The sequence below is a fragment of the Culex quinquefasciatus genome, chromosome 3, assembly GCF_015732765.1.
Source record: "Culex quinquefasciatus strain JHB chromosome 3, VPISU_Cqui_1.0_pri_paternal, whole genome shotgun sequence".
Classification (NCBI taxonomy): domain Eukaryota; kingdom Metazoa; phylum Arthropoda; class Insecta; order Diptera; family Culicidae; genus Culex; species Culex quinquefasciatus.
Genome location: NC_051863.1, coordinates 151,069,423 through 151,081,966, shown reverse-complemented (window position 1 = coordinate 151,081,966; position 12,544 = coordinate 151,069,423). Strand labels below are relative to the sequence as shown.

Below are 12,544 nucleotides of genomic sequence, written 5' to 3'. Positions count from 1 at the left end.
AAAAACCTAGAAAACTCCGTGCATTGTTGTCAGTTCTTCATATGAAAGAAGATTCAATCTGATCTTGACACACCCTGCAAATTGCTGCAAGTGCGGCAACTGGCCAAATGGATTTTAGTTAGAACTCGTTTGATACACGTACTTGCCCGACTACTGTAAACATTTTGCCTTCCTCACTGAGGTTAGAGGCTATAATCCTGCACTAAAAATGAACTTTTCAAAGGAAGCTTGTAGACCCACTTTCATGTATACCAATCGACTCAGAATCGAAAACTGAACAAATGTCTGTGTGTGTGTATATATGTGTGCGTATTCACCTTGGTGCTCACACCCAGAACTGGGCATCGGCATACGAGAGGATAAAGAGCACGATTCGGTAGTAAAATGGTACTGTGTGCGGACGGAGAGGATAAATCCCGAAATTACCGAGAGTACTTTACTCATGGTTCATTTTCCAAAAAAGTTCATCTACCAAAAAAAAGTACTGGTACCGAGACTCGAACCCAAGACCTTCGGCATATTGAACCGTGCCTTTGCCGTATTGGCCACCATGGTTCGGTGACTAAATGGCGGTCGTTTGTCCATATAAGCCACTCATAGGATGAACTGTTCCAATGAACGAATGAACACGCGAGAGGACTATACTCTCGCAAAATAGCACTTTCCTCACGTTTCTTTTCGCGAGGTCTATCCCCTCGTTCTTTAACTTTGGGTGTTCTTGAACGACGAAATAGCCTACTTTTCTGTACCAAAAATAACAGAATCGAATAGCAACACTTTTCAAAATAAATGCTGAAAAGTTCTACTTTTCAGCACTCAAGTGGGTGCTGAAAAGTTGAACTTTTCAGCACTTGTTTTGAAAAGTAACACTTTTCAACGTTTTTTTTTATTTAAACGATTTATTGACAAAATACATGAAAAATTGACTAAATATTTCACTCAATGGGTGTTTTTCGAAATTGCAAAAATTGTTGTATGGAACTCGTTGCAAAACTTGATTTTTTCAGCACTCTTCGTATTTATCCAACTCGGTGAACCTCATTGGATAAATGTACGACTCGTGCTGAAAAAATCCTCTTTTTGCAACTTGTTGCATAAACTACTATTTTGCAATTACGCTGTGAAACTGTCAACTTTTCCTGTCCTTCTGGAGAAACGAAACGGCCTACTTTTCCCTACCGAAAATAACAGAATGGCAATATAAAACCTTTCAATACACATGGATGATTGACATAAAATTTCATTCAAAAAGCGTTTTTGGGAATTGCAAAAAATGTTGAAAGCAACTTGTTGCAAAACATGATTTATTCAGCATTCGTCGTTTTTATCCAACTCGGTAAACCTCGTTGGATAAATGTACGACTCAAACATTGTTTTGCTGGATTACTGTACAAGATGTAAAAAAATATTATGGACTACTTACTGAAGAAATGGCTCACACATTGAAACTCATTCAAATAAGTGTTTACTCGTGAAACAATAGACCAACAATATAGTTCGTTATTGATGTAACTTAAAAAATATATAAAGTGCGTAGAAACAGAAAAAGTTACTGTTTTAAGGAAGTGCATACTCCAACGGATTAATATTTTTAAATAGCTAAACAGTAAATGACTTGAAGCCAAATATAATACAAACAGTATGCACTTATGTAGTGTGTCACACATGCCACAAAACCAATAGAATGTTACAACCCAAACATAAACACTCCCCAACGATATTGTACAACCCTCAGCAGACGCATCATGACAGGTTAAATAAACATAGAAACAATGGAAAGTTCTCGTAGACCGATTGCAACAAAGTGTGATTTTATTCCGCACCAATCTTAGAAAGAACGTCCCACCTCCCCCAAAGAGCACGTGGTTTCGCTAGGCCTCTCAGTAAACGGGAGCATTCATGATGTCACGCAGACGGCGCGTTTGCTTGTCGGGCAGCCGGAAAAACTTGTCCAGAACGTACTCAATTTCCTTCTTGGTGTGCAACGGAGGCCACAAGGTCGTGATGGCTACGTGCCTGCGGGGGGAAAAAATAGAAGGGGAATGGGAACCTGTCGATAACTGATAGGGTATTTTAACCATTAGTGGACCCCCTAGTAGAGCCGAAGCACATTTTTCACAAATTTTCAATATTTTAAGCACTTTTTCATAACCCTTTGTACAAAACAATGAAAACTGAAGTCTTTCGAACAGTTTTGACTATTTTTTTCATCAGTTATTTGTTTTTGAGCAGAAAAATAGCCAATTGAGAAAAAAGTTTTTTTAGCCTGTTGTGGACCCCCTTTTCCTATAGTGGACCCGGGTCCATAATCCGATTGTGGACCCGGGTCCACTATAGGCAAACTGTTATTTTTATACCAAATTTAACCGAAATTTGATGTTTTGATGCATGGTGTAGGTCTAATGATAGATATAATGAATAAAAGATGGATTTTGCTCACTTTTCATCATAAACAAATATTTTTTGTTAACAAATTTGGCTTTAAACAACAAAAAACCAAACAGGCATTTAAACACATTTATTTCCGAAAAAGATCAGAGAAAACGTCTCAAAAACCACTGTTAACATAAAAATACTTTAAAAAAAGTAATCTTGATGCAAATTTTTCCATATTAATTACATAAATGGTTGACCGATACTAAACAATAGAATTGTTTACAGTTGCTGATAAAACCACGCATGTTTATTGGAAAAGAATGTTTTGTTGTTGATTTATTATTATAAAATATCATTTCAAACTGCAATTATGGTGCTTCAGTTAAGTACAATTAACTATAGTTTTGATTAATTATAAATTCTTACGGCTTCAGCATTATTGGTACTTTTAACATGAAAACAGCTGTATTTATACTCATAATTGAAAAAAATATGCGTTTAGGTTGATAACAACAAGCATTTATTGTATGTTTTAGAGAAACTTTTGCTTGAATACACAGTTTTCATAATTTTTGAAGGTTTAATTAACAGGGGTCCACTTTTGGAAAAGTTTGGATTTTCGTTGTCCTATATTGGACCCCCATAATTTTTGCTAGAAAATTGCATTTCTTCGCTTTATTTTAGTAAATATCCTTAAACTTACATTACTTCGACTTGCTGAAGTTAAATAATCAGTCAAAAAATGATTGGATGGTTAATTCAATCATAAAATATAAATGCAGTTTTGTTGTGAAAATGCTATTGGCCATGGCTGATTTCAGATGTCGAACTCAAAACGCTTATTTTGGTGAAAAGGACAATTCAATGTCAGTCATCATTGTTCTAAATGATGCTGAACATGCCAAATAAAAGATTTGTAGACAACAACACGCTTGAAATTGTGATTTTATTGAATTTTCCATTAAAAACCCTTCAGAGGGTCCACTATAGGAAAGGGGTCCACTAATGGATAACGTACCCTAATGCGCGGGGTTTGGAATTCGCAAATTTCGGGCGGAGAGAGCACTGACCTGTGAAAACGCATCGAGTCGTAGGCGGAATTTTGCATAAGTTCCAGCATTTTCAGCTCGTACTGGAACTGCTTGTCGTAGCGTACCTTGTCCTGGTGGTACCGTTGGCGGCAAACTACGGGACTAGAGGTTGAATAACACTTTAGGCACATTGAATTCTTCACTTCAGTGTTTGTAATTTCTGATAGGTACTTACTAGGTAACCTGGAACTTGGAGTAATCCGGATAGACGCTGTCGTTTGAAATTTTTGACTTGGACGGGGCAATTTTCACCGATTTGCGCTTCCCGGACTCGCCGTGCCTTCTTTTGCCAGCCATCTCGGTGGAACGTTCACGCAGAACTACTAATGCTGATCAAGGAATATTCGCAAACCGTGCTTCGCAGACAGGTGAGTATTGATTTGGGGGAGCCACGCTACAACATGTGGCACGTGGCCTGAAGGTTGCTGAAGGAATCGGAATGAGGTCTTCAAAATAAACAAACCCGGTCCGTTGCTGGGGTAACGGCCAAACGGGCTGGCGTTAATGTAGGTCAGCGTTGACACTTTTGGGCCAGATTTAATTGTTCATTAGCGTAAATTTCTACAGTCACACTTCACTATATCGATATGAAAGTAGATTATTACAATAATTCTATATAAAAAGAACATTTTTAAAAATCACGTTTTGGAGGTCATATTTTTTGCTCTTCAAAAAAAAAAGTTCCTCTCATATTTAAATATTTTCATGTCCATTTCTCATTTTAACATATTCTTAAATCTTTTTTTTTACATTTTGCCTGTTTTGTTTTTTTTCATAATTTTCAGCATTTCTTAATCAAATAAGATAAAACTCCATACTTATTTTTACATTTTACTTCCTTCTGTTACGGTCTAAGAATATCTATCAATTTAAGAGTCCTTAAATTTAAGATTTGCTAGTTTTTTTTTTTTTTTTTTTTCTACTTTCCAAAACTCGCACATCCCTCTCATCCTGCGGCCAGTCCCATGATCAATCGCTGCACCGCAAAGTGGTCCATGTTGTCAACGATGGTGATGTGGCCGGTTCCTTCACTGCGATGGTTCAACACAAGCTGACCCCGCGTCAAAAGTCCGGCAAGTTCCACGCTTCCCGGATATTGCTGCCGCTCCGTGACCAATTCCGGATGGGTGAATGCCATCGCAACTAGCAAGTCACAGGGCAACCAGTTGGCACCCGCTTCCAGAGCCTTTCGTTCCGCGGGGTTTAGTATCTCCAGCACGGGATTTGGCGGGACGCTCGCGATCGTCCCGAACCGCCACGTTTGGTTCATCACCAGGTTCTCGCGGTTAGCCGTTTCCCAGGGTAGAATTGTGATTGGACCGGGATAATTGTTGAGCACGATGTTGGCACCCTCTGGGTCATGGTAAAAGTTAAACTCGGCGGCACTCTCTGTGTTGCCAACACCATGCCGGTTTCCACCCATTATGAGGACTTCTTTTATCAGTTGACGAGTTTCAGGGTATGCTTTCAGAGCCAGTGCTAGATTTGTGAGTGGTCCCAAGCTGATGAAGCTTATTTCAGAAGGGTACTGAAAAAAATAAAGGTTTATTATTATTTAATAACTTCAAATTTTGATATTTATCATTAACGATACCTTCAAAATGAGTCTTGCAATTTCGTGAACTGCACCTGTTTTCAGCAGGGCCATATTCGGCGGTGGCAAATGAGAGTAATCCACGTCGGAAAATCCGTCCACTCCAAAGTACATATCGTCCGGGTTCACAGTCGGTTCTGGAGTAATCAAACGTTCGTTTGATCCCAAGAACACGGGAACCTCGTTCTCCTTTCCCATCGCGGCCAAAATTCGCATCACGTTCCGCCCCACCATGGTCACGTTCGCGTTTCCTTTGACACAGCTGATGGCTTCAATCTTCACGTTTGGGCTGCTCATCAGGTGATAAAGTGCCCACGCGTCATCGGGGCCAGCATCAACGTCGATGATAACGCGACGAATTGAGTTATTGCCTGGAATTTTTTAAGATGAAACATGAATTCATGGAGAAATGTAACGCAATAATGTCTTTGTAAAAATACCTTCATTTGATCCTGCTCCTATTAGGTATACGCAATAGACTACAACTGGAAGAGCTAAGATGAATGAAATTGTACACATTGTTTTGCTGAACTTGGCAGGAGTATGTCAGATAATTTACTGAACGAAGAACTATTGCCCACTCTCAAACAAGAACCAGCTGTTGGTTATCCGTTAATCAAATCAATTATGCATCCAATTACTGCTCACACGCTAACAGGTAGCGACTTGGATAGCGATACTTTTGGCTGAACTGGTCAAAACGCATCCGCAACAGATAGCCAGAACATTGTCTATCATCTAACATGCATGAATGCATTCCTGCATGGTTTACTATTAAGGATCAATTACAGTTTAAGATTCGAATTTATTGTAAATCAATTAATTGTCCTAGTCTGCAATTAGGTCCTTAAATGAAGCTTAAATTGGTGATATCATTGTTCACATCGCTGCGCATCATTGAAAAAAAGGCTAATATCTACTTTTGGCAAAATCGAGATGATAGAACTAGGTGGTGGTGCATCTTCTGAAACTTGAATTTTACTAAAATAGTGGAACATAGTGGAATAGTAGAACACTTAAACGCTTTTTTCTCGGAATAGTTTATTTGTCATAATAGCTTCTCGGCCCTTCTTGACATAATAATTCCTACTTGACAGCTCGTTCCAAAGGGACCATGCATAGTTGATCCATCGTAAAATGTTGTCTTGTCTATTTATTTGTTTTGCACTAAAATGAAAGAAAGTGATCAGAAATAGTTTCAAATCGTGTTTTTTCGCCGTTGTACGTAGAACTTGGTATAGAGATTTAGGACCCTATTGTTCGCACAATTGGCCATGTATTTTTTATAATCTCATTTCTTGAAATTTTGGAACCCACCATGATTATAGGGAAAGGTATAGGGGAGGATGGGAAAACTTGATCCCCTTTTTGTATCGCACATATCTTTCTCAATTTATCACAAAACTATGAACTTTTACGAATACAAAGAGACGAGTTGTTCCTTTTTGAACTTTTTGCATGATTTGAAAGCTAAAACATTCAACTATGTTTGGCTTGTAAGGGTATTTAATCAGATGAATTCTTTGAATAATGCAATGTGTTTAGAAAAAATATTTTAAACCGGTAATTTCAAAACTTTAGGGATGACTTGACCACCCCTTTAATATTTTGAAAAAATCTCAGGCTAAATGTTTCTTATTAATTCAAACTGTTGATTGTAATTGTAATTTTATTGAAACGATATCCTGTTAGTTTACACTGTATATGTATATGATCTGTAAGTTACAGCAATTACACATAAAAACCTGTACGTTTGTGTTTAAAATTTAACATTAAAATATTTAAAAACTTCAAATATTATTATTAAGCATGTTTACAATCAAACTAAAGGCTGATTTCAGTGACTTTAAAAATGTAGGGAGCAAGCCTCCCTAAACGCACTTTTTTTAAACAATTGATTGTGAAAAAAGTACGACAATGAATTTAACGTCAAATGCGTAAGGGATTTGTAGTTGATAAGTTTATCAAATAATTCATGTAAAAAAAGTAAGGATTTGAATAATTATTTTCTGTACTAAAAAATACATAGAACAAAGAACTCTTGGATTCTTTTTGCAGCACTTTAAATAAAAATGTTGTAACTCAGTCCAAACATTTTTTTTCTTTATATTCTACATTGAGCTTGATTCATAACTTTCTTGAACAAAGCTAAGTTTTTTATCCACTCGCTGACGAGATGCGGGCTAGGGTTCAAGTTTCCCTGGGGATCAAGTCTCCCCACTCTCCTCTATTATCAATCTAGCCGGAAATTCACATTGGATCCAAAATAAATAAACAAACAAACCAAAAAGATCCCCACACTGACGGTATTTGATGTTGTTTTCAAGTTCAGGCATTTTTCAAGACGAGATTTGTCTTATCAAGCCTTCCGTCGGACGAGGAAGTAAATGTCGGCCTCGGTCTAACCTAGAGTTAACGGAATAGGAGTCGTCTCCGTGGGTCCTGGTAGGCAGTTGGACTAACAATCCAAAGGTCGTCAGTTCGAATCCCGAGGTGGATGGAAGCTTAGGTGTGCAATTGCCTCATCAATCAAGCCTTCGGACACCTAGTTTCGAGTAGGAATCTTGCAATCGAGAACGCCAAGGCAATGCTGTAGAGTGAACAATTTATTTATTTATTTTTTTTAAAGGTTGTTCGTTTCACTTGAAGCATTTTTATTTTGAATTGTATCATAAATTGTTCCCATGCAACTGCATTCGTTCTCAAATTCACTAACATTACCCAAAACCACAGCAAACATAACACAATCATGGTCTTTATCCAATTTAAACGTCATTTACTGCATTACAGTCGGTTCAAACTCACTCTGAAGTTTTATGTTTATCGCTCCGCAGCCAAGGGACAATCTCCTCAGCTCTTGTTTGCATACCATAAATATTATTTTTTAGCCGGTTCTCGTCTCACCACAACCAGAGTGCGAGAACTTCTGGCACCATAATCATATCGGTGCAACATGTGTGTTGTTTATGCTGCTGCACGTTGAAACAGCTGGTAGGGTGGGCATTTTTGAGAATTGAGATAAATCGTAACTCGTTGAACAACAAATACTCATGGATGCTGAAAGTAGTCCAGAACTACCCTGATGATTTTGTGATGGATAATTCTAATGCACTTACAATAAACATTGTTTAGGAAACGGATGATAAAGTTCGTTGAATTGCGGTTCAAGTCTGATTCAACGAATAATTTATTTAAATTGTCAGAAAAATAAATTAAACATTCCAAAATTTTACATTCCGATTGTTAGAGTGGATTTGACGAATATGTCGTTGTAGTAATTTCATGATACTCAAAGACCAAGTCTGGTTCTTCTTCAGGTTCTGCTTCTTCTTCCACTAAAGCTTTTCCAGGTTCTTCTTCCGGTTGATCTAAAGTTGATTCCTCTACCTGTTTAGCTGTGACCGGCTCTTCTTCTGCTGGATTAGCATCGTCCTCTTTGGTAGGTTCACCCCCGTACTCGACCGTAGATTCATACGTAGTTTCTTTTATCGTTGAGAAGCTCACAGTTGTCGTTGGTCCCGAAAAATCCATCGTCATCTCTTGCGTTGTTGTCGTTGTACGTTCCTCGGTGAAGGCGGTAACCGGAGTCGTGGGTCGCACCGTTTCGACGGCATCCTTCGGCAGCTTGCCCTTCTTTCGGTACACCTGACCAATCTTGAGGGGCCTTAGTGGTGGATGCAACCGCAAGTTCGCCGGAAGCTCATCATCCGGATATAGTCGATCGCTAAAGTAGACTCGCTTAACGCGTACGTTTGCATGGATCTGAATTTTGACCGTTTCAACGTAGTTGGTTCCGTATGCCCGGCGGGTAAAGTCAGCCAAATTGAATTGGATCTGGTTCCACCCGGGAGTTAACGCGAGCGGCATTACGGTGCAGAAGTTATCAACGCGGGTCGCACTCTGGTAGTTGGAGGCCCGGAACCGCCGGAGCAGGTTGCGATCGTCTAATATCTGTAAACTTGACAATATTATAGTTCTGAGAGCAAAATTCAATCAACTCTCCTGACCTGAATCTCAAACGAGAAAAACTTCTTCATGTTCTTCACCAGCAGCACCAGAAATGGCAACTTGACGGCCAACGACGGGCACGGACATCTCGGAGCCACCATGTACGTGGTAGCTACGTTGACCCCCATCAGCTCGAACGAGAGCTGCTTCAAATCGACGTCCGTGACGCGTTTGGCGTGGCCATTTTTCGTGACCACGTCCCAAATTTCCAACGGCTTGCTTCCACTGCTGCTGAACACCACGAGAAACCCGCGCTGGTACGTGTTCCGGAACATTACAGGACAATGAAGTGATGACACAATCTCTGCACGATCTCCAAGACTGCTGAGTCGGGTTAAATTTTTCATGAAATTTCATCAAGTTAAAAATCTATTCATAGTCAAGGCAACCCGAAAATAAACTTCAACAAAAATGACCGTCGACGTGTCCCTCGCGAAGCTGGTTGATCTGGCCATCGGAACGCCGGACGAGGGCAACGTGGACTTTGCCACGCTTCATACCCTGCTACACATTATCGTGCGTAAGCTTGGCTCCCAGCGATCCAGCGTTGAGCTTCCGCCGGATCAACAGCTCGAGTCACTGCTGCTGCGCTCATCGGAACAGGCCAGCTCGGTTCAGGTGACGGTTCATGAGCGTGATGGACGCGAACTGTTTCAGGTTCGAAATCGGTCCAGCGAAGACGTTGAGGAGGATGAGGTATGGAGTTGGTTGGTGATTGAGAGAACGGGTTTTCAAAATGGGTCATTTCAGCCGAAGTTATCGCATCGATCAAGCCTAAGTTCCGTAGAAATCGAAGACATCAACCAGAAGTTGGAGGACCTTGAACGTAAGGTTTCGATTCTGCCCACCGAGCAAGACGTGGAACAGTTCTGCTCCCGAAGAGAGTCCCTCAATCCGGAATCCCCGCTGGACTACCTAAGCTTGGCATCTCGCTTGGACACTATCGAGGTCAGCTTGGGAAAACTGACGGCAACGATGAGTGACGTAATGATGGAGTTTACCCGCCTGGAAAAGCTAGTTCTTCCCTATCTGGACGGTGGCGACATCGCAGTCCTAAAAATGCAAGTCGAAAACATAAGCCGCCTGCTTTCGGACCACTTCCCTGGATTCCGTTCTCGTCAACCTTCCGACCGGCAGAGTGGTTCACGTCGTCTTACGATCGAGACACTTCCGGTAGATTTCTACAGCCAAGGAATCCCATCTATTGCGCAGATTGCCAACGCCAGACGATCGTTCATGCGCAGTCCGGTTACTCAAAGTTCAGCCTCGATTCAACTTCCCGACCATCTGGAGAGAGAAATCGAAGCCATCCGAGGAGTGCTGAACAGCTTGATCGGAGTATTGCCGCTGGCCGAGGAATCACAAAGCAGTGAGCTGATTCTCAGTAAATCCGATGAAGCTTGTGATGAGTCACAAACGACGGTAAAAGCCAATTTTCACCAGAAAGCAGCAAGTGCGATCATCAATCTACGGTTCGTGCAGAAGGAGATTGACGAACTGTTCCAGGAAAAAGAAGAACGGCTCGCCATCATAGAGAGAACACAGAAAGATGCTGCGGAATTGATGGAAACTTTACAAACATGCGTGGAAAAGCTTAAGGAACAGTTTACATCGCTAAATGACCACGTGGAACAATTTGAAGCCGAGTACGAGAAGAAGTTTGACGACTTCCAAGAAGAAATCAACGATCATATAAAAAATTTAATGAGTGACGTGAGTTACCTCAAGAACGATACCGTCGAAAGAGTTCTTCAGCTCGAGTTCCAGATTGAAGATCGAGTTGATTTTGAACTTTTCAAGACGCGAGTTCCGCTGCAACAGTTCCAGATGACGATCGCCGACATTGGACGAGCGTTGAAGCAACACGATGAGAAACTGGAAGAGTGCAAAGCGAGCCTTCTCCAGCTTATACAAAATCTTACGCCAGAAATTCAAGTCAAAGTAGATCGAACTGAACTGAGCACGTTAGAACGAAACGTTTCCAAAAAGTTGAACCTGCTTCAGCTTAGGCTGACCAAGTTCCTCAAGCTACAGGAGAGCATCGCGGCAGCTGGAACCAAACTCAAGCTATCGGGCGCTCTCAAGTGTATTTCCTGCGATCACGAAGCAACGATAAATGCACTGGACGATATCGTGCCCAGAAGCAATCTTCCACTAAGGGCTTACCCGTACGAAATGGACGCGTCGATGGAAGCGCGTAAGAATCGGTTCTGCGGCGGAATTCACACAGCGATGTCCCCGAGGAAGCCGGCTGTCATAAGTGCGCGGAGATTGTGTGAAGCCAGGGAGCTGGTCAACCGGATGAAGAAACCAACGCTGGAATTGGGGCTGAATGTGGTGCAGCCTGAGGATCCGGCTTATAAAATTCACTTGTGATTGAGAGTTTGGAGCGAAAAACTTATGAAATTAAAATATTGACAAAATTTATCATGCTTTTTGCTACCATTTTTGATATTTTTTTATCAGACTGAAGCAATCCAATCGTTGTAATCGGCTTATTTTTCAACATTTTCGGTTTCAGTTATTATTTAATTTTGATTAAAACTCAAATGGTAGTTCATGCAACAAGTTGCAAAAAAGGGATTTTTTCAGGACGAGTTGAACATTTATCCAACGAGGTTCACGGAGTTGGATAAATACGACGAGTGGTGAAAAATAAAGTTTTGCAACGCGTTCCATACAACGTATTTTTTGCAATTTCGAAAACACCCTTTGAACAGAATTATAGGATCTATGTCCATTAGGGTGCCCAGAAAAAATGACCCCCTGCTCCACAAGCGGAAAACGGTTTTTTGGGTTATTTTAAGCATCTGTGCAAATTTTGAGCGAAATTGGTTGAGATTAACCCATTGATACCCGAGCCTGAAGTGGGTAAAAAAACGTTCATGCAAAAATGACCTTTTGAAATTGCTAATAACTTTTTAGGATCGAGTTTTACAGCTTTGGTATGTTGTACAAAGTTGTAGAGCATTAAATTTTCAATAAGAAACTCACTCTTGAGAATATTTCGATGGAAATAGCGCACAGTGCAGACCAAACAGTAAAAAAATAGTTTTTCTTGCATTTTTTTATTTTTCCCATGCGAACTTCACCTTCGAGTATCAATGGGTAAATGTTGACCAAATTTACTCATATTTGGCTCAGAGTCCTAAAAAAGATCAAGAAACAATATTCAGCTTGTGGAGCGAGCTTTTGAAAAAAGTCCCATATTCTGAATACCCTAATAGTCCATGCATTGAATCAATGAATCGTTTAAGCCACCACCGGAGACGGAAAATCGTCCACCCGCCCAAGTTTCATTTCTATCACCAGAACATGAAATTGACTCGATAGATTGCTTTCAAACTGTTCCAATACCTTGAACAAACTGAAAAGTTTTCAATGTTATCTGTTGAACCCTTTTGTTACATTGCATGTTTGAAATTATAATTTTGCTAGATTGATTCACGAATGTATGGGGAAATATGAAATCGTT

At 40.4% G+C, this 12,544-nt stretch overlaps 3 protein-coding genes across 3 annotated transcripts; all 3 read right to left on the bottom strand.

Moving 5' to 3' along the window:
• Window positions 1–1,780: 1,780 nt before the first annotated feature.
• Window positions 1,781–3,901, bottom strand: LOC6051394. The gene is made up of 3 exons (XM_001867805.2): window positions 3,643–3,901; window positions 3,447–3,569; window positions 1,781–2,016 (listed from the first exon to the last, which is right to left on the bottom strand). Exons 1-3 carry the CDS (start codon window positions 3,762–3,764, stop codon window positions 1,881–1,883), a joined length of 381 nt encoding a protein of 126 aa, XP_001867840.1. The 5' UTR covers window positions 3,765–3,901; the 3' UTR covers window positions 1,781–1,880.
• Window positions 3,902–4,151: 250 nt separating this feature from the next.
• LOC6051390 (pyrimidine-specific ribonucleoside hydrolase RihA) lies at window positions 4,152–5,907 on the bottom strand. The gene is made up of 3 exons (XM_038262410.1): window positions 5,502–5,907; window positions 5,062–5,432; window positions 4,152–4,995 (listed from the first exon to the last, which is right to left on the bottom strand). Exons 1-3 carry the CDS (start codon window positions 5,578–5,580, stop codon window positions 4,414–4,416), a joined length of 1,032 nt encoding a protein of 343 aa, XP_038118338.1. The 5' UTR covers window positions 5,581–5,907; the 3' UTR covers window positions 4,152–4,413.
• A 2,301-nt stretch (window positions 5,908–8,208) lies between these two features.
• On the bottom strand, window positions 8,209–11,483 carry LOC6048330 (cilia- and flagella-associated protein 20). The gene is made up of 2 exons (XM_001865231.2): window positions 9,069–11,483; window positions 8,209–9,012 (listed from the first exon to the last, which is right to left on the bottom strand). Exons 1-2 carry the CDS (start codon window positions 9,414–9,416, stop codon window positions 8,305–8,307), a joined length of 1,056 nt encoding a protein of 351 aa, XP_001865266.2. The 5' UTR covers window positions 9,417–11,483; the 3' UTR covers window positions 8,209–8,304.
• Between the last annotated feature and the right edge of the window lie 1,061 nt (window positions 11,484–12,544).

What these genes read in the sequence shown, in the direction of transcription:
- LOC6051394 (XM_001867805.2), bottom strand. Translation starts at nt 3,764, where the DNA reads ATGGCTGGCAAAAGAAGGCACGGCGAGTCCGGGAAGCGCAAATCGGTG. An exon ending in TCCAAGTTCCAGGTTACCTA is followed by an intron (nt 3,570 to 3,642) that starts GTAAGTACCTAT and finishes TTCAACCTCTAG; the next exon opens with TCCCGTAGTTTGCCGCCAAC. An exon ending in GACTCGATGCGTTTTCACAG is followed by an intron (nt 2,017 to 3,446) that starts GTCAGTGCTCTC and finishes TTCCCCCCGCAG; the next exon opens with GCACGTAGCCATCACGACCT.
- LOC6051390 (XM_038262410.1), bottom strand. Translation starts at nt 5,580, where the DNA reads ATGTGTACAATTTCATTCATCTTAGCTCTTCCAGTTGTAGTCTATTGC. An exon ending in AGGAGCAGGATCAAATGAAG is followed by an intron (nt 5,433 to 5,501) that starts GTATTTTTACAA and finishes AAAAAATTCCAG; the next exon opens with GCAATAACTCAATTCGTCGC. An exon ending in TTGCAAGACTCATTTTGAAG is followed by an intron (nt 4,996 to 5,061) that starts GTATCGTTAATG and finishes TATTTTTTTCAG; the next exon opens with TACCCTTCTGAAATAAGCTT.
- LOC6048330 (XM_001865231.2), bottom strand. Translation starts at nt 9,416, where the DNA reads ATGAAAAATTTAACCCGACTCAGCAGTCTTGGAGATCGTGCAGAGATT. An exon ending in TTTTCTCGTTTGAGATTCAG is followed by an intron (nt 9,013 to 9,068) that starts GTCAGGAGAGTT and finishes TCAAGTTTACAG; the next exon opens with ATATTAGACGATCGCAACCT.